This window comes from Chlamydotis macqueenii, chromosome 5 (genome assembly GCF_036417535.1).
Source record: "Chlamydotis macqueenii isolate bChlMac1 chromosome 5, bChlMac1.mat, whole genome shotgun sequence".
Lineage (NCBI taxonomy): Eukaryota > Metazoa > Chordata > Aves > Otidiformes > Otididae > Chlamydotis > Chlamydotis macqueenii.
In genome coordinates, this window is record NC_141560.1 from 43,850,162 (window position 1) to 43,871,629 (window position 21,468).

The 21,468-nt window shown below is 43.3% G+C and overlaps 1 protein-coding gene across 1 annotated transcript in view; it reads right to left on the bottom strand.

Moving 5' to 3' along the window:
* The window catches only part of LRP4 (LDL receptor related protein 4), an 83,107-nt gene that overhangs the window by 29,287 nt on the left and 32,352 nt on the right, over positions 1-21,468 (bottom strand). The window contains exons 2-5 of the mRNA XM_086749615.1: positions 13,567-13,713; positions 3,356-3,472; positions 1,195-1,308; positions 635-751 (exon numbers count right to left, since the gene is read on the bottom strand). Coding sequence (XP_086605741.1) covers positions 635-751; positions 1,195-1,308; positions 3,356-3,472; positions 13,567-13,713 — 495 coding nt within the window. The remainder of the gene's footprint in view (positions 1-634; positions 752-1,194; positions 1,309-3,355; positions 3,473-13,566; positions 13,714-21,468) is intronic.

Sequence of the window (21,468 nt, forward strand, 5' to 3'; positions counted from 1 at the left end):
GGTGGGGGTCAGGAAGGGACATAATAGACTCCTGCCCCACTTGCTACAAGTCTGTGAGAAGGTGGAGAAGAAAACAACTGTTGTGGTCTCTTATGGTCCCCGTTCCTCGTCAGTCAAATCAGCTTCCAGCTAACTTATCCTATCAACCCTTTTTGCACGACGTCCTACATAAAGCAACCGAGTGAAGAGAGGTTGGTCAGGGAGGCAGCCCCTGCAGTGTTCCAGCTGGGGACGTGCAGTTCCTGAGGACGCTGTCAGTGGGCAGAGCTCCCCAGAAATTTCAGAAAGGAATCAGACAAAACGAAAAAGAAGGGAATAGTTTTCTCCCCTTCCCCCAACTCCTACAGTTTTATATAGAGCTGTATTCAGTGAAGCATAAGCCTCCTGCTTTGACTCAAGGTCACACAGCCATGGGAAGGAACAGAGAGGCAGCCAGGCACTGACAACATATGCCTGTGAGGTAACACAAGAGATACACCATCCTCTTGTGCCCTCTGGGGTAGGCAACACAGCTGCCAGTACAGGCAGGACTAACTTGTTTTTTGATCTCTGCTGCAGAAAATGTGCCAAACTCCAAGACAGGAGCAGGTCCAAAAGGCTATTTCCTGTGGTTGAAAGCAAGGAGAGCACTTACGGCAATTCTCTTCATCCGAGCCATCCTTGCAGTCTGTGTCACCATCACAGAACCAGTGTTCAGCTATACAGCTACCGTCACTGCAACGAAACTCCTTCTCCGAGCACTTTCTCATATCTGCAGGGACAGCAATGCAAACAAAGCCTTGGCTTTTTTCAGCGTACACAGGAAACAACTGCACCATACTCCTGAAGCTCCTAGGGTACCCACAAACAAGACTGCTCATTAAACCATACATGTGCATGTCAGCAGCGCCTGAACAAAATCATCATTGTTCATTTAACTGACACAGCACACTGGATTCAAAATAGATCTACAAGACTTCACAACGGCATGTCAAGGAATAACAGGGCTCAAGTGATTTTTGCCTGGCAGGTAGGCCACACAGCCTGAGATCCCAAGCAACCAGCCCCAGGAATGGGATATCACACAAGCCCAGCCCAGACAAGCCAGCTGGAAGCCCTTGCCATGCAGGTGATCCTAAAACTCCACAGGTGGGAGCCTGTGCAACCACTTTTAAAGCACTGGCAGGGCAGTATTTGTAGGGCCACATCACTCACCACACTGCTCATCACTGTTGTCACCACAGTCGTTGTCACCATCACAGTGCCACAGGCTGCGGATGCAGTATCCATTCTGACATGAGAACTCATCTTCCTCACACTCCCGTGGAGCTACAGGGACATAATGGAGATAAGGTGAAGGCAAGGCAAGAAGATTTACCTTGCAGGACACCAAAACTGTGATGTGTTACAAATCAAGCAACATTGTCCTCCAAGGACACCTGCAATACTGGAGAGCTGATTTCCCTTCCTCTAACAATAGCAGGATGGCCACTGTGAGATTTCTTGAGTCTCTCTCTTCCACTCCATCTGCAAGTCAATAGCATAGCACACTGAAACTTGAGAACATGGGTTGGAGGAAGTACCTGCAACAATGAGATGGAGCCAACTACCCTGTGCTGGTATTCTAGCACAGCCCGAAGCCAGGCTCAAGAAATCCCTGCACAGAAAAAAAAAAAAAAAAGCAACCCAGGTCCCTTTTCAAAGGAATTAATAGGCTCTATCATCATTTAAAAAATAATTACCGGTAGAATTACAGAATTATATCTCCACCTTCTTTTCACAACAATGCCAAAGCTACCTTCAAAGGAAAGGAAAAGTTCATTGAAAGAGGAGAGAGAAAATTTAAACTTCCTCTTCCAAACGCCTCAGTAATTTGCAGCCTCGTTCCACTCTCTTTGCCAGTCTTCTAAGGAAGCTCATCTGCAGACTAGTGAGGAAAGGAAATGGACTGCAAAATTAGCACCTGAGGACCTCAATCCAACAGAAATCCTCCTATGGTTATGCGTTAGTCTGAACAACCTCCTAGGAGTCTCTTGTTCACAGAATCTTGTGTTTCTCCTTTCATTAGCCTCCAAATCTTTTGATCACGCCCTTCTCCATTGTTGTCTTCGATATGAGGGCATTCCAACTTTTTCTGACAAACAGAAGACCAAACAGATCAAGACCTACCTTTTCTTTCATGAAAATTTTTGAATAGAGACTGGAAAACTGCGCTTAGTCCTGTGATCTAGAGCATCACATAGGATGTTAAACTCCTGAACCTTGCTTCCCAGCCCTTTGCCCAAAAGGGCAGGCAAAGATCAGGAGCATACTGATCAAAAAGTGAATTCATTTTCCCACAAGTATTGCACATGGAATACTTTACAGCCAAGAGCTTTATTTTTGCATTTCTTGAGATGTGGTTCTTCCATCAGAGCCACTCCGGAGCACCACACACACAACTTTTGTAGAATTCAAGGGCTGTAGACTGATGCTTATTAAGCAGCTGCAACCATCTCAACCAGACAGCAAAACAGTTCTACTCCTGACTGCAGCCTGATGCCAGCCCTAGAAGCAAGTATCGTTTCAGAGAAGCTGAAGCTCCAGTGCCACATAACACGCTGGTTCTCTCGCATGTGCTGCGAAGTATGGACCTGACAAATTGTGGTGGAGAAGGAAAACTGTATCCCTGAATACCTTTTGCCTAATGGAAGCCAACCACAAGTAACCCTTGTCCTCAACACAAAGGGAAAGGAGGGGACCGAACTCCAAAGACTCAGGCGAAATTCTCTCCATTGTAATAATCTGCAGAGGCACAACGGCAGTGCTCACAGCTAGCAGCCTGCCATGGCAGCTGTTCTGAAGATGATGCCTCACATGGCAGCAAAGAGTCACCTTTCAGGGTAACTTGTTTCTGTATGGGCAGCATCCCTACAGCACCTCCCTCTCCTGTTTGAAGGGAGAGGATGCTGGGGACAGCAGTAAAGTCAGACAGTGGAACCTGAGGCCACAGGAAGTCAGCCAGACAGGCAGTTCAGTAGGATTTGGCAGAGGTTAGGTGTTTCCACGAACAGGCGAGGACACAAAGAGCTCAGCTCAGGGAAGTGCTTTATGGGACATTAACTTACAAGGCTGCAGGGCATAAACGGTTCTCCAGCTGCAGAGAAGCATCCCCTCCCCCAGGACAGGCAGCTGAAGCGCAAGCCAGGTGCCAAGGCGGCAGGGCTTACTGACATCAGGTACACACCTCTGTCAGAGGCAGGATATATCTTATTACAAGCCAAAGGTCTGATTCAGTGGATACACTCTTGCATTCCTGTAATAAAAAGGGTCAACTTTCCCCGAGCGTGGCAGGCAGGCACTGCACCCACCCTTTCCTCTCAGAGAGGTGACTTACGGCAGTCCTGTTCATCAGAATCATCCTCACAGTCATTGTCTCCATCGCAGACCCAGGACCGGCGGATACACTTCCCGTTGTCGCAGTGGAAGTCCAACGGGGAGCAAGTGGGCAACACTGCAATAGCAAAGAAACACCTCATGGAGCTGCAGCCAGCTTCCTTCCTGAAAGTGAAGTTCCCTCCTGAGGGAGGAGGGCTACACATCTTAGAAACAAAAGACAAAGTTTAAAGTCATGAGGAAGAGCTGTCCCTTAGATGGGGGCCCAGGGTAGATCTGTAGCTTGGCAGCTTCTCCTCCCCAGAGAAGCACTGACCTTTCCACAACAAAGTAGCTGCCACAATGCCCCCACTGAGTTCCTTTTTTCTCTTTCATCCCAGAGCTGCTGTCCTCCCATAACTGCACTTGTTTCATAACAAGCAAAATTTCATTATCAACATCTTTCCAGCATGCTTCCCAGTACAGTCCATCCTGTTTCTATCACATAGTGAGTTCTTTAGAGTGAGAACTATCAGAAGCAATGTTTTTGGGAACAAGATTTTGCAAGGTACATGCTACAGTGTGTGCTCCAGCATGGGGACTCTGCCAGTATTTTTGTCTAAAACACCTGCAAGGAGAAGCTTAGAGGCAGCAATCCACTGCTGGGGATAATCCACTGTGCCTCAGGTATGGGCAACAGAGTCTAAACCCTGCTAGAAGTCTCCAGAAGGGACAGAGGAAGGGGGCAGACATCAAATGATGCTTGCCTACACAGGAGCCTGCTGCCAATGGAGTGGAACCACAAATCCATAGTGTTCAAAGAGGCCTGGAGCCACAAAGCTGGAATTCAAGGAGGAGCATCAGCCCTGTCCTTCACCCCAACAGATGAGAGGAACACTCAGCCCTGGGAGGTTCATGCTTTTAAGTGCTGCCAGCTGTGGTAGGGAAGGGGCTGTACAAGGCTGTTCCTGACAGGTGTGTTCTTGAAAGAATAAGGTTAGCTCAGCAATGCAAAGGGACAAGGGCTGGAGAGGCTACTGCTCAAAACCCTTTCATCCCAGCCCAGCCTGCCGACAGTATCTCCCATCTGTCACCACGCAGGCCAGCCCTCTTCTGCTATACTGCTACTTCTTCCCTTGCCAACGCTATCCTGGAGGTGGGAGCGTGAAGGGAGGGGAGGGTGGGGGGGAGGGGGTAAAAGAAGAAGGTGAAGACAGCAGCCACATACACAAGGAGGAGGATTTAATAAGGACAAATAGTCACATTTTCAGCTTTTCCAGCTTCTTCAACCCTCCATTTCCCCTTGGCTGAGGACTGCTGCCAATGTCCTGTGAAAGCAGCATGGATTGCGCTACACAGAATCATTCACAGCTCTCTACACCAAGTACTCCACCATTTCTCACCAAGGGCCTCCTGTCCTAAAAGCCCCCTATCCTAAGCACATAATAGTGCAGTTAAATTCAGACTTTCTCTAACATCTCTTTTCCTAACCACAAATTCAGATCATCTTCTTGGCCATTCCTGCACCATGTCAGGTGTAGGCATCTCTGTATCTGAGAGGATATCACTGCAGATGTCACTGCTCTGAATGCTGAACCCTGCACTACGTTACAAAATACAGAATCTGTCACTGGCCCTTGGAAAAGGTTCTTCCTATCATGTTCAAGATGCCCCATGCAGATATACATCCAGGTCAGATCCAGCCACTTCTAGGCCCCAGAGAAGTATGAAGGAGATGGAAGCATACAAATCTGTATTTTCACCCCATAGGTTTGACAGCACCCTGGTCTTTCAATGGCTGACCCATTTCCTTACACTGCACTGTCTCTGAGCACCCCTGTGCTGCTGCAACAAAACAGAGAGGGAGCTTCCCCTTCTTCCCCAGGGCAGCCAGAAGGCGAAAACAGTCCAGTTCCCACACAAAACCAAGACAGATTTTTTGATTCAGAGGGTCCATTCTACAGACCAGCCCTCTCTCCCCCAGGCACAACGTCCATACGTTGTGCGCTGAGCAAACCTTCCCCGGCCTCAGCTGCAGTTTCAGGACGAAGACCATCCCCCCAGCATATGCTTTTCTGCCTGCTCTCCTCAGTCCCAGCGTGACTAATCACCAAAGGACTGCACAGGAGCCGCCTGGAAGGGAATTTGCATGCTGACTCTCCAGGGGAGAATACTTCAGGCTCCCGGAGGGTTAGGCCATTAGCGCTGGTTCAGAGCCGATACCATTATCCCACTGAACTGCTGCATCCCTTTCATGAGGTAACGACACAAAATGAAATTCCACCCCTACAGGGAGCAGTTCAGCCAATTTCATACTCCCCCTAAATATAAAAATTGAGCTTCAAGCATGGGGAGGGGGAGCAGGGGGAAGAGGGAGAAACTGCCACATACAAAAGAGGACCTAATTCCCACCCCAGCAGACAGCAAGTGTGTGCCAACCCAGACAACACCAGGGGGGAGATAAATCCCCTCTACAGGAGCTCTCCTTTAAAGGAGGAAGAAAAAACACAAACCCACTTAAGACAAAAAAAAAAAAAGCCCCCAAACTAATGAATGAAGACTGATGTCTCCTAGAGCAGAGGAATTGCCAATGGGATCAGGGCAGGGATCTATGTAAACTCATAACCTGAATCTAATAATGGTCACAAACAGAAGCCTGAAAGGAAAATGCAAGAGATTCTGGTAGCATCTTTCACACGGGGGCAGTCCCTTCCTAACCCCGTCTTCCCAGCTGTGCCCTCCCAGACCACGATCCCTTGGTCCCCATTAAAAAGCCTACATAGAAACATTCTTGTGTTTCCTTCTATTCATTGTAAATACACCAGGCTTCAGTTCCATCCTACAGCCCTTTGCTTCAGGGTTGTTGCTATTCAGCCCTTCTGTTGGTCCTTTATATTTTGTATTTTGATGAGTTTTATTCCTATGGAATTAAAGCTGAGGGCATACCACTAGCCCAGAGGTAATGTTTAGTATCATTGTAAATATACCCGAAGTGTTTGGAAATTTAAAGTTAAGAGGAAATTCAAAAGTTAATAGGTCACACTTCGGACATTCAGACAACCTCTGCTATATTTTGTGCTGACATGGAGCAGCTATACAATTTGGTAAGCATACTTTATTGTTTCAACTCATTTTAAAAGCCACACTTCCATGTTATTCCAACAACAGTCTTAAGAAGAGTACGTGGCAATACAAATCAAGCAGTAAGAACTCCTTCTGCTGTCAGAGATGGAGCAAGACCTCTCTAGAGAAGCTGGATTAGCATCTTGAAGACTAGAAACAGAATCCCTATATATTCTCTTCCCAGCTTGATATGGATGCTTACATGACGATGGGACAGTTCTGTCTCTTTAACCTTACTTCCCCAACCTGTGAAATGAAGGATATTTATTACTTCCAAAGGAAGCTTCAAGTCCTTCACAGGCACAGTTTCCACTGACGAGAAAGTAATCACAGATTGCACTAACATGCTTTCACCACTACTCATAGCAATATTAGGTAATGCAACAGTAAACACTGTTAAGCCTCATCCCCTGCCTCGCTGCTCAATTCCAGCTTGTTCTCTCCATATCTGTGCAAAGACACATATTTTCCTAAAAGAGATGAGCAAAGGCAAGTGCTAGGATGGAGCTGAAGACAGACAAATGCCCAGACAGACAGGGACTAGCCTGTCTCTCTAGGCAGAGCAGAGATGCAGGATGGGGAACAAGCCCAAGGAAGGGGAGCTGGTGGGAAGAGCCAGGCTGGGCAAGAGAGCACATCTGTCAACTGACAGCGAGCAATACAAAAAGGCCTTTGAACTTCCAACCATTTCCCTGAGCTCATCCCTCTGCACAAGTCACACTGGACATCATCCAAGGTTTCAGTAAAGCTAGGTCTATCATAAGCCTGCTGTTCCTCCCCCTCTCCCAACTCCTATTACACAGGGCGCTCTTTTATGGCTGAGCAGAAGGGGAAGGGGGAGGGCGGGGGGAAAAGGGAAGTTTATAAGGTGAAATGCAGACTGAATCACGTCCTACTGTCCTTTGAACACTTTATCCCTGTTGCCTGCAGTGAGCAGGTTGCTTTGTACCCAAGGACAGCAAGCAAATGGTGTCCAGAGCTCTGGAGTGCAGTTGTTTGAACAATACTGCTTGTTTAATTACATAAACTCTCAGTCATGTGAAGAATGAGAAGCTAATTTAAAAAAAATAAACTAAAAAAAAAAAAAAAATTAATGCTATCTACATTACAGACAACTGCAAACTGATCCCCAGCTATGTCCACACCAATGCATATGTATGAGCGCATGCATACACACAAACATCGATCTGTTTGCTGAGGTCCGTAGCACAGTGGGCAGATAGTCCAGAAACAGGAATGAAGGACGTTAGTCCACTCTCAGGAAGAAACAGGACACACTCCATTTTACTAATGACATTTCAGAAAAATCTATTTCCAGAATAACGTCAAATGTTTCCAGTGGCACTGCTGAACTGTATTTAAGGATGTTGCTGGGCAAAAGACAAAAAACAAATAAATAAATTTTTCAAAAGAGTATTGGCATCCAATCTTTCACAGTCCTTTGATCACAACTGCTCTGCCTGAGGGGGCACTGCATTAATTCTCATACCTTTTAAAGGAAACACATACACATCAATAAAATGATGAAATATGATTCCAGATAGGGAACAGGTGTCTTTTCAAGAGAAACTAAAATTCTTGTCAGGAGTTCCTAATTAGTAAAACTTTAAGTTTAAAACTGAAGCTTCACCTGAGCTCAACACTGGTGATTAAGTGAAGGGCAGAGGAAAGATGAATCTTTTAAAGCTTCCATTAACTTTAGCAGAAGACTTGTGAGATTTTTGTCCTCACATAACCTCAAAAATTTTTGTTGTGATCCTGATAAGCAGGCTATACTGATAGCCCTGTTCCTGGTAAAGAAGATACCCTCTCCTGGGCTTGAATGGGTTGTAGCTCAACAGGAACCGCCTAAGTTTCCTGATAAGACAGGAACAGCAGACCACTTTCAGTAAGCTGCAAGGTAAAAGGAGTAGATTCTTCCTCAGTTCCTTTAAATGAAAAAGTATTGTACAACAGTGCACGGAGCTAAGCAAGCAAGACTGTGTCCCAAGGGGCTATACATCTACAAGCTGATTAGGTATCATACAGATGCACAATTCAGAGTAAGAAGGCTCTACTGGGGGATGGTTACGAGGGGATTTGGCAGATCTTACAAGAAACAGAACTATTTATCAATCCTCAGGCCAAGTTTACTCAGTTGTCCTTTCACCCTTGCCACAGGAAGTAAGACTCATTCACACCACGGTGGACTTCAAAGTGCATGCAGGAGGGCAGAATGAAAACCATTCCTCCGCTTGCATGCGGCTTTCGTTAGGGACAGTCCAAAGCAGCCTCTGTTGGCATGAGGCAGGAAGGCAGCTGAGCTACTCTGTGCCTGTGTAGCAAGGGCTTCCAAGCCAGACACTGTCAGCAAGCCAGAGAGCTGACACCAGAGAAAGTCTATGAAGCTGGCACGACAGCTGGGAGGTTGCTTATTACTACTATTACTACAGCACTCTGGCTTGTAAACATGATCCAGAGCAGGAAGCAAACATGTCACGGAATAACTGGCTCCCATCACAGCGGGGCTTCAGATTTGCAAGGAAAACAGTTGCTGTCACAGCCAGGTAAGCAGAGGCAGGGCCCTCCCTGAAACTATGGGAAAATACCTATGAGAGGCAGACATTCCAAGGAAACCAATACAAGTGGAAAATGTCTGGGGTGTGCAGAAAGGGTAACTGTTGAGGAAAAAACTTAGTGCAACTGACTCAAAAAGTGGGAATTTGTTATAGTTCGTAATAAAACCTTTCAAAACCCCAAACATACAATATCTTAAGAATTTATCTCAAAACTGAAAATCTCTCTCAAAAGGAAGAAATGTTCCCTGCGTCTGCTCTTGTTTTTCATAGCTTCAACTCCTCCTCTCACTCACTGCCAAGTATCTTGCTTTTTTTTTTTTTTTTAAACACACAGTGCATTTCAAGTTGTCTGTCATTCTTTGAAATGATTACACTTTAAGGCTAGAAAATTCCATTAATATAAAATGTAGTAAATTCCAATCAACTACTCAAGCCCATGCAGTGCTATACAGACACAGAGGCAAGACTGAATCTTGACTTGCTGAAGTAATTTTCACCTTTCCCCTCACCTCAGGTTTCACTCTCTTGCTTTATTAGAAGTCCAGCAGTTCATTGTCTTCCTATTCTTCTCTCCCTTTCTCAAGGAAGTAGACAGAACTCTCTCAGGAACTCATTCTTGTCATTGTATCAGCTTACAATATACATACGAGCAGATACACTGAAGGAAAAGTAGACCTTAAAACCAGCATGGTTGCAGCTTTATTTCTCTGGAAAGTTACGACATTCACAGGAGAAGAGAGAAAATCCTGTAACTCTGTAAAACTAGCTTGCAGTAGACCAGTGGAAATGTGGGATTCCTTGCAATCACTTTTGTTCATTCTTCGGATCACAGACATCTACTTGATGATATTATAATTCCTCTCTTTAAAACTCAGAGCTGTACTTCCATACATTGCTGAAAAAGAATCTTGACAGCTTTAGCATCTCAGAAGGGTCCATATAAGTGGTTGCACAGACTTAGGCTCATGAGTGAGAACAAACCACTGGGCTCACTTCAGCATGAAGACCAGCCCCAAGGTTTTTGAGGAATCTCACTAGTTTTTTAACTAGGCCTTTAATATATCTGAGGCTTGTAGTATTATTTCATCAGGACAACTGTCCTGGTTTCAGCAGGGATGGAGTTAATTTTCCTCTCAGTAGCTGGAGTGGTTTGGATTTCCCATGTGAAGAATGTTGATAAACACACAGATGTTATGAGTTGTTGCTAATGAGACCAAGGACACTGCCCAACTTTCCAAGTCTCACTGATGTGCAGGTGCAAGAAGCTGGGAATGGTATAGCCAGAACAGTTGACCCAAACTGTCCAAAGAGAGTATTCCATTCCATAAACATCACACTCAGTATATAAGTGGGGGTTGGCCAGGGCAGGGTATCTTTTCCTCTTGCTCCTTTGCTTGCTGCTCAGTTTCATTTTGGGGATTGCTGCTCGGGACAGACTGTACTCGTATTGAGACATCGGGTGGTGAGAAATTGTGCATAATTTGTTTTGTCTATTTTAGTATCCTTATATTTTGTTATTATTGTCATTTTCATTTGTTATTCTAGTAAACTGTCTTCATCTCAACCCGCAAGTTTTCCTTTCTCTCCAATTCTCTCCTCCATCCCACTGGAGAGGGGGAGGAAGAGTGAGCAACTGTGTGGTGACTAGAGCTAAACCACAACAGTCTTTTTGACACCCACTGCGGGGCTCAAAGGGGCCTGGCTAGATCAGTCAGAAGATCATTAGACTTTAATCTGAGGACCCAAGGTTCTGTGAACTGACCATTCTCATGTACTATGTGCAAGCATCACGTACTTGAACTCGTAATGAGCAGCTACTCGGAGCAAGATTCAGCAGACTTAATGCAATAAGTATTCCTAGGGTCCCTCCACTGCAATCTCGTGCTGAAGCCATGCATTTAACATTTCTATAGAGTTCTTAACCCCATCGCTTAGCTTTTATTTTGCCTTTCTTCTTTCCACTAAATTGCACTCCAAGAACGTCTGGCTGTCAGCTGAAAAAGTTCTCCTCTTCGTATTTATTCTACTACAGCGCAATATTTAAAAAGGCAGCTCATATTCTAGTCCTTCCCCTTGAGTTACTTTTCTACTCTGTATAAATTCAGCTCTTTGTCTGCCCTCACATCTTGTCTAATCTACTCTCCTTCTCTGTACACGCAAGCTCGCCTTTCTCACTAAATTGCAGAGACCTACAGCACTAGTTGTATTCTGAATGAGATGTTTAAACATTGCCATCTTAAACATGCTGTTTTCTACACAGTTTCCTTTGCTTCAGTCTTATTCCTCCTTTTGCCTTGTTAGAAACTGTAAATTAAAGAAAGCAGAAGTTAAACCCAGTTCCTACATTCTCTGCCTCACTTGGTGGTCTGCCTCTACTTTACATACTTCTCAACCTCCAGTGCCTGAGAGCATCAGCAGATGGATCACAGTTCACTAATACTCCCTATTTTGCGCAGCTTCCGTTCAAATCCATATGGGCCAGATTTCCTTTATATGTTAGGGATACTCCATAACCACAGCTTTACTGTGCAAAACCAAAAGGTTCCTCTCACCTGGGCCACAGAGAGAGACACGATGTGACAGCAGATGCCAAGAGAAGAGTGTTAAGATCATAGCATGCAAGTAGGCATTCTTCCTCAGAAGACAAAGTCTGCCTCTATTTGTGACACAAAGGCTTCCCAAACAAGAGGTGGCATATTCATCTGTAACAGCCCTCAGTGGATTTCACATCCATAAACTTGTCAGCTTGCTTTCTGAGAACGTTTGAAATTTCAGAATCAATGTTTTGTGGCAAGGAGACCCACAGCTTAAGCACATGTTGTATGAACAAGCAACTCTTTTTAGCTCTGAACCATCTGCTGCTAGTTCCTATGGAAGGTCTTGCCCCTCCCCCTCCCAATCCTACCACTGTCTACTTAGTTTAAAAACCTTCATTGCTGGATTTTGTTGAAGTACAAAGTAGACCTTACCAACAAGTATCTCTTGTCTGAATTGTTACTGACTCTTCCACAGTGTTCCAATAGATTTGTGAAGCATGACTTCCCCTTACAAACAACCCCCCTCCCAAAACCAAAACAACACATCAACACCCTCTCCCTAAAAAGAAAAACACAACCACCCAACCTCTCCCACCCTGCAAAAACCCACCAAAAAAATCAATCATCTTCCTCTGTGCTCAGTAAGAAACCAGCAAAACCAGTTTAGTTATTGGATATGCCTTACCTCCCCAAGCCCCTTATTCCTGCTCAACTTCTCCTTTTTCAGCCTGTGCAGTTGAGTACTCTCTCCCGCTCTTTTAATACTATTTCTTCAGTTCCCAGATCCTCATCTCCTCTTTCTTGAGCATGGCAAGTTCTCAATTTGCACTTTTCATCACTGAATGTAAAGATGCAGGGTTTCCTTCCACTTTCTTCGATTTCTTCACTTAAGGTCACTTCTTTGCCCAATAACCCTTTCACTAATCGTCTTTAAACCAAACACTGATCACCTCAGTGTGCACGTAACCTATTTTTCAAAACTCCGTTTTTCACCCAAGGTCTTCCACGTTGCTCACTATTTGCAAAATTATGAGAAACAAGAAGTGGGAAGGAAACAAATTTCACAAAGCTAGGTTGAGATCTTCTACACTTAAGGATGAAGACATTCTCCAAAACAATATTTCAAAGATGAGGAAAGCTCCTTTCCTTACAGTAGTCAACAGTGGAATCCAGGGAAGGCTAGAAAAACATCCAACAGAGGAAGATAAATTCCTCAGTCATGTTCACTGACAGGAACCTTAAATCTTCAGCTCTAGGGAAACTTTCAGGAAAGGAGTTGCAAGAAAACAGGCCTTTTTTCCCACCCTTCAATTCTACCAGCGTCTGTGGAATCCAAAGAGATGAGGTAAGAAAGCAACTTACTTGTGGCTCCAGGGAAAGAGGCCTTCTCTATTCATCTGTATCGTGCTAAACCCACTAAGAGTGACACTTCTTACCAGTTCTCATGTAGGTGGGCTCAGCCACACAGATGCTGACACTCTGCAGATACACAGTAGCTGCAAGGCAACTGCTCTCAACTCTCTCAACGTGCTCCCAAGACCAATGAATGCTGATTACAGTGCGTATCTTGCCTACCTTCATAGGACAGCCAGGACAGAAATTAGAATGTTACTTAAGAGGGCAGACACCCCCAATACTCTTCTTCACACTGCTTATTTATTTTCCATTAATATTTATAGCAAAATCATATAATTTAGTTCACAGAGAGCACTTTTGCAAGGGTGGGAAACAAAGCAGTACTTCTCTCTGTCCCTCTTCCTCTAAAACATTCTCAACTAACAGCCATCTAAAACCAACTGCGAAAGGCAGAGCCAGGCTTTCACTGTGCTTTATGTCAGTAGACCACTGGATCTGTTAGACTCTGAGTACTGAAGTCAGTCAAAAGTACGTCATCTACAGTCTTAAACATTTGTCATACAAAAACTAGGATGTGCCTGTAAAACAAAGAAGGACCTGCAGAGAAAAAGCTAAGACATTCAGTTTTCAAAAACACAAGTCAAGAATGGTATTCTTACTGCAACCATCTTCATCACTGTGGTCCCCACAGTCATTGTCTCCATCACATTGCCACTGAGCAGGGATGCAGGTGCATTCACCAAAAGCACTGACAGCACACGTAAAATGATTACGTCCACAGGAGCATTCCGTGCTACCTGTAACACCTGTAAAGGAACAAAGAAAGAAAGAAAAAAAAAAAAAAAAAAAAAAGGTATTTTGAAGACTGTTTGTTTTAGGGTAAATGCATTAAATACAAAGTGACATCACAATTTTTCTCCATGTACACATTACACGTATGAACACATACTATACTGCAAAGGAAAACATTCACACCCCCCCCACTCCCCCCCCCCGAAATAGGAGATCAAGTACTATGCACAGTTTCCTGGAATGGGGCTATTTGAAGGCAACAGCAAATAGTAACCTGCCAAAAAGAGACTTGGGAGTCAGTTAGCTGAAAAGTAACTCAGCACTATTCACAATCAAATTCAAGGAATCCCAGGTATCAGAAAATTTGTCTTATTTTACAAACTCAGTCTTCTTCTAGAGCACGGTGCTGCTGCTGCTCTACTCAGTTCTGCCACCACAGCAGAAGGGACAGAAAAGATTCTACTTCAGAGAATTATCTGGGGCCTTATGCAGATCCTGAACTTTCTAGGTGCATAGCTTTTACACGTCACTGCTTTAGACATCTCAGACTCCAGCAAAAGGGGGGGAAAAAAAAAAAAATCCTTTTTTATCTGTAGAGATTAAACTGTGACATTATCCTGTGCATAACAGACGTTCATGAAAGCAGAAGAGGATTTTCAATACTACAAACTGACCACAAGAAAATGAATTTCAAATTTCAATATATGATCTGATAAGAACATTTTTTTTTTCCAGCCTTAAAGTTAGCCTTAAGGAGCTCCCCTCTCACAGCTACAGAACAATACTCTGCACAACTCTGACTCTCAGCACGGTGCAAATGCAACTATTTACGATGTTACCCCACACAATCTCTTAGGAAATCTCTGCCTTGAGAGAGAACAGGCAACAGCCCACCTCTCAAAAGGGAAAAGGCCATGCCTGAACTTCTTTTGATGTTATCTAGACAATTTATATAATCAATATCACTGTTAAACAAATTATTATTCTATCAATCAACAATGCCCTCAGGCTAGACTGTGACTGGATTCTTTTTCTGCATGGTTCCCTCTTTCTGCAATTTTCTAAAGCCATCAGATTAAACAATAGATCATAAAGAAAGAAGTACAGAGGGATACTTGCCCCAAGTAGTACTTACATACATCCTGAACTATCTGCAGACTTTCTGATCTAGGTGATACACCTAGTATATCTGTGATGAACCATGAGCTGTAGCAACCTAGCCACAAAATTATAAAGGGAAAAAAAAAAAAAAAAAAGAACAAAAAAAGTCTCATAATTTCATTATTTTCCATTCTAATTGAGAAAAGCAGCTTCTCAAAGATTTTATGCAACTGTTCTACAGGCTCTCTCAACAGCAGAATTCCCTCCAGTGAAGATATCCACTTGTCCAAGTTAAACTAAGATTTAAGTTTATAGGGGATGCTCTTCTTCCTTGAGAAGCAATTCCATGGTAAGTATCTTCTGCAACAAAATTGGCTGAGGAGGTTTTTGCCAGCCTCTGCTGTCTGCTCCCATTGCTACTCTGCCTTGCAACAAACTATGTTCCAAGCACATCCACAAGCTGCTAAATTGGGACAACCAAACCAGTTGCTGTATCTCCCTTCACAGACTGCCATGGGTGCAATGAGCTTTTCATTCTTTCCACCATCTCCACTACAAGTTATCTTTAAAAGGTTTAGTAGATAAAGTGCATCTCAAGACACTACTGTAGACACTAGAGAATGTAGCCAGTATCTGGTGCAACAAGGGATAGAGGCAGGAAGAAAATACAGTGAACAAAAAACAGAAAGAAGCAAAGTCAAATGAAAGGGAGCAGAGTGTCTCAAAGGACTTACCAGGTATGGGCAGGGCAAAGGCTGACCCAAAAAGACAGCAAGTGGGTGATGTAGAGTCAGAGGGCAAAAAAAAAAGCAGCAGACATCCTTAAGGAAAAGCAATGCATCACCTATGTAACATATCTGACTATTAGAAATAAACACAAGGAAATTCACAAGAACCACAAACCTCCCCAAAAAATCAAACAGGCTCCTTCAAACTGGTAGCACAGGACATGCAGGACAAACCACCTTGTGCTGCTGCCTACCGCTATTTAGAAAGGCAGAACTATCTGTATCTTGTACGCAAGGTAGCCGCTGTTTAAATCACCTTCTCCAAAGCAATTTTTCTACCATATTCCTCCACAGTACCCCAAAGCACTTATTCCAACTGCTTTCAGCTCCAAGATCCCTTCCTGTTGGAGCACACCAAGATGATAGTCATCCTCATCACCTCCAGAAAAAGACAAATAGGAGAGTACTAGTGACTGGGTCTATCTTGCCCAGGCTCCACCGTGTCTTAGGGTCACCAACAGGAAAGAATCAAACATCAAGGCACCCAATTCTTAAACTCGGGGAATATATTTAATAATTTGGTTCCAGATAAGCACAAATGAGATAGTCAGGGAAGAAAAGTAACAGCAAGTTATTTTAGCTCCTCAATAGCAGCACGGAGGTACAGTGCTGCAACAGCAGAGAGAATTAGCGCAGCTGTCCCAAACTGCAACTTAATCTGCTGTGTTGTCACACACACAAGTTATCTTCAAAAGCTGCTACTAACATCAGGTTATATATACACACACACACGTGCGTATTAAATTTATTCTTCCCACCTCATTAAAGTTGCTATGTTCAACCTCTGGCTTGTGTTTTTAGCATGCTATAGAAACTGCTGGAAGCTAAAGGATATGTTACGACCCAGATACCAACACACTCTCATATGCGCTATCCTGTATCTGTAGCACTACTATGTAAGCACACTTTGCTTAACTGGTCCAAATTATAACCTTTGTGATTTGTGACCTTTAGGGTAACTAACCTCATTATTATAATGATGCATTTTACAAACCATCATTTACCCTAGTCTTACATTTGGACAAGCAAAGCACATTACTGTTCAGAGAGCACACTAATTCCAACCTATAAACAGTATCAGAAGAACCAATCCTGGAGGAATAGTCTTTATCCAACAAAAAGAACAGGTTGAATGAAATCTGGGACCCCCTGCAGACAGCAGGAATTTTCTCAATGATTTCGATGGGGATAGTATTTCACCCTTGGCATCCCATGATTATTTCCCAGTGCTCAGAGTTCCGATGGCATTACCCTGTAACTGTATCTGTAACAGCAGAGGGCCAGGAAGGATGAGAAGCATTTTTTCTCCAGCTCCCTCGAAGACAAGCGGAAGTAGTGCATTTGGTGTGAGAAGTCTTAATGGAAGACTTACTCTTTAACATCGAGTTCTCATTAAACATAGGGAGTATGAGACAGAAGACTAACCAAGCGCTCATGAGGGTGGAACATAAACCTCCAGTGTCACGTTTCAATCCCAGTTAGTCATGGGTCCAGGAAGAAGAAGGAAGTCAGCACTTGCTGTTCAGGCAACTGGACCAGCAATCAAAGCAGACATATCTACTTACACTTCTGCACATTCTTCTGGAGCAGGAACAATGATGGGTACCTCTAGGCTTAGTCATCACAAAACATTTTTCCTAAAACTTTTCATCACACTGCAGAGTTGGACATTTTACCAACCCTCTATATTCAAGTCATCTAACTTATGCAGGAGGCAAAAACTTGACATATTTTAACACTGCAATATATACAAAAAAATACACAAAAGCTAAAGGTATGGACAGGTGCCAAGCTGACATTACTCAACTTCCCTGGCCTCTCCTGATATCTCATGTGACCACCACACAAGTTTCCTACTGTCTCACTTGCTCACGGGTACAAGCAACCAAAAAAAATCATATTCACTGTCTGCAGTTTGGTTCCCTCCAGATGCAACAGCAGCAGGATCCAGTAACCAAACAGTTTTCATTGCAAAGTATTATACAAACAGCCCCCACATTTTAAAAACAGCAAGTCAGTCTAAACACACGCCTCATAGTTAACCTCTGCCATCACCTTAACTTTAGCATGGTATGCTCAGTTTCTTCAGATTGCCTCCAAACACCCTCCCCATTTTCATGTCTATCTGAAAAATGAAACATCTGCCAAGGGAGGTGGGGAGGGTGGGTTCCCCCCCACCACCCTGAAAATGACAGTTAGTATCTTTGTAATTTTATGTCTAAAATTGGCAAAACAGTTACATCATTTCTGCCTGACAAGCAAAAGTCAACAATCATCCTGTTATTTCTGCACATCTTTTTTGAAGGGGTGGGTGGGATAACAATAAGTTGTTACTCTGCTTCCCTCCCACCCCAGTTCGCCTTCGCAACTCTTCATTAGGCCAAATAATATAGCCCATAAAGAAAAACCTAATATACAAAACTACATTTTGCTGATGAGGTCACTTGCAACCCTCAGAGCTATTACATAACAGTCCTATATTTGCTACAGATTCACAGAAACATTGACGTTATAAATGAAGCTTAAGTAGACAGAATAATTACCAAACTGAACTCCACCGCCTTTGTTTGGCTAGGGACAGCAGATTTCTAGGCGAGAGTGAAAACACTGTTCTTTTAAGTCCTAATGGCATGCTTTTTTTTTTCTGAAAGGAGAGAAGTTATTCTATTTTCAGTTAAAATAATGACAGATGGCAGCTCATTCAACCTTCTACAGGCTGTTGCTTCAACATGGAATCACATAACAGCCCAATTTGGAAGGGACCTCAAAAGATCACCTGGTCGAATCTTTCATGGGAAAGGGAGCCTAGATGAGATTATCTAGTACCCCGTTCAGTTGAAAATCTACATTGATGGGGATGCTATCAAGTCTCTGGGCAGGTAGTTCCAGTGAATGATTGTTCTTATTGTAAAAAAATTTCAACAACTGCCAAAGATCCTGGCATCTATGGTCAACATCATGCTGTCTTTCCACATTTTCTTTCTTTCCAGGTACCAAGAAGGGACTATATAAGAGACTCTTCCACTCCATGCCACCCTGTCAGTTGCATCTTTTCCCTTCCTATAACACGGGGTAGCGTAGCTAACCACAGCTGAGTGTCCATTTAGTTCTTCTATACTGCAAGGAAAATAGCAACAATAGGTTTAGAAAACCCAGAACTACGCAAATATTTGGCATGATTTACAGTTGTAGACTGTTCAGTTCAGAAACAGAAGCCTCTGGAAAGAACAATCACTCTTTTGGTCCAGGACTGAGTAATACATGGATCTGGGTTCCTTCCCCTCCATGGACAGGCACCTAACTCTACATTCCATGGCCTACAGAAGACCTTCAATGGAAGGCACAGATCGTTCTGCAACCTCATTACTACAGCAGACTATAAAAAATATGACAGTACTAGCTTTTATAATTTTAATCCTACCATATAAAATCCCTGGCAGAGGACAGAAGGTTTAAGTGGATATTGAACAGGTCTGAAAATACAATCTAAATATGTGACAGTTACAGTGACAAAGATTAAGAAATCCAGGACTGTGTGGAAGAACTGGAATATGAATAATGGAAGTAAATGAAAAATGAGAGAAAGAAAGTCCTAATAGTGACAGGTATAGGCTATGATTTTTTTTTTCTCCTCAGAGGAACTGTGGAAGGGTATCACCAGAAGCACTCTTGAACAAATTTGGACTAAGCATCAGAATATCTTACCCTGGCTTCAACAGACGCACTTCATTTCTTATTTCTGTATTTTAAGAACCCATGAGCATCTGACTCTTTATTCAGGGTTAAAATTAGTGAATTCTGCAGCATAGCCTTCAATAGCATCTTTAACAACTTGCACACACATTGTTAGAAGGTCCGTGTCAGATACCATCTGCTCTCTTTTCTCCACTTCCAGGCCAGATTCACTTTTGCATTCCCATCACATACACACCTTGATGAGGTCAAACCTTGAACACGGTTCAGAGTTGATACATTTTCCTTCTTCATCCAGTACTTCCTGGAGTGTTTCTATAAGAAAGCAGCTCAGCTTTCTTTGCTTGCCTATCTTGAGGGAAAATGAAAATTTTGGACTTCTCTTACCCAAATAGCAGTTTCCACTGAAGGAAAGTACAGTTAATCCAGCTTTAGAAGAGGGATTTGCTGACCATTGTTTAAGCCTAGAGCTTTGCTGGCAGACACAGCAAAGGCAACATTACAGCATAACAGTCTGATGTCAGAAGGGGCACCACACACTGATAAAAGCCAACAGGGTTTTTTCTTTTTTTACTCCCATTATGGAAGTACCTGAAGCAGCTCTGACCGGATACCCACATGATCTCCAAGTATTTGACGGCTGCACAGAGTAAAATTAACCTTACTAGGAAGAGCAATCCAAAAGTTTTCAAAGCTTTAAACAGAACCGTTTCAAGTTTTGTTTGAGGAAGAATCTGACAGTATTAAGTTTGGGGGAAAAAAAAAAAAAAAAAAAAAAAAAAAGGTAAAAAAACCCTAAACAAACAACCCAGAAACAATGAGGATGGTGAAGCACTGGAACAGGTTGCCCAGAGAGGGGTGGATGCCCCATCCCTGGAAACATTCAAGGCCAGGTTGGATGAGGCCTCTGAGCAACCTGATCTGGTTGGAGATGTCCCTGCTCCTTATCAGGGGGTTGGCCTAAATTACCTTTAAAGGTCCCTTCCAACCAAAACTGTTTTACGATTCTAAAACCACACCAGCCAGAGAAGAGAGGTCAAAGATGTCACAGCTTTCTGGTAATTCTCTACTGTGTCTACTTTGGCAGTTTCCAAGCAAGGATGAAAATTTTCCAGGCTTAGAGGACACCCACCCTCTCAATTTGCAAAAGGAGGGATATCTCAGTCCTGAACCAGCTGGTTCTCAACTAAACATGTGGCTGAACAAAGTTCTATGAAGAGGCGCGCTACCAAGCACAACAGCCCTTCAGTACTCATATTAAACCGCACAGCTACACAGGTTAGACCTGAAAACGTGTTACACTTGATACAACCACATGGAATGGTTGTATTCAACCATATGGTTGTATTCAACCATAAGGAAGAGAAACTCCAAAGGGCGTCTGCTAATTAGGACGTAAAGAAAATAAGGGGTGCAACAAAAGTGCAAACTGAGTTAAGTGTTTGGTGCAATGGGTGTATGCACAAGGTAGAGGGAGACAGGAACAGAAGCCATACTTTCAGAAATACTGCAAGGGGCAAGAGATACAAGGCCTTTGAAAACATATTTGCTCGATTCTGATCCCACAGAAGTAAAGACTATCAACCCCACTGAAAACCTCACCTTGCACCCAGGGAATAGGAAAGCATTTATAGAAACAAGTATTGAAAAAGAAATATTGAAGAAGGATTTGATTTGAACATAAAAAGACTCGAGGATCAAGAAGGAATTGTTACAGTTCCTTCTCCCAAATCCTTCAAGTCATAAATGAACACCTTGCAATAAACCACGTGACTATAACCGAGGTCTCTAGATACTCATCCTAACTCTGTCTGTATCTTCTACAGCATTTGACAAAATTACTCCTCCCCTTCTAGAACTGAGGATACTGCTATCATGTCGGCACAGTGTATTAAGGTTTAATGTATGTTTCTATATATCCAGAGTCTTTAACAGAAGGTACAGCTGAAAGGACAGTATTATTGCCACGAAATCCCACTCAAAAACTAATTCAGATTGGCTTGGCTACCAGCACACACAGATTTAAAAAAAAAAAAAAAAAAAAAAAAAAAGTCAGCTGAAGGACCATAAGCAAAAGATAATGAGAAACGGCAGCAAGCCAAGCTGGAGGGGTAGAGATGGCTAGTAGGTATCATAGGGATAAGCATTAGATCCAGTCCCATTAAATAACTTTATTAATGATCTGGA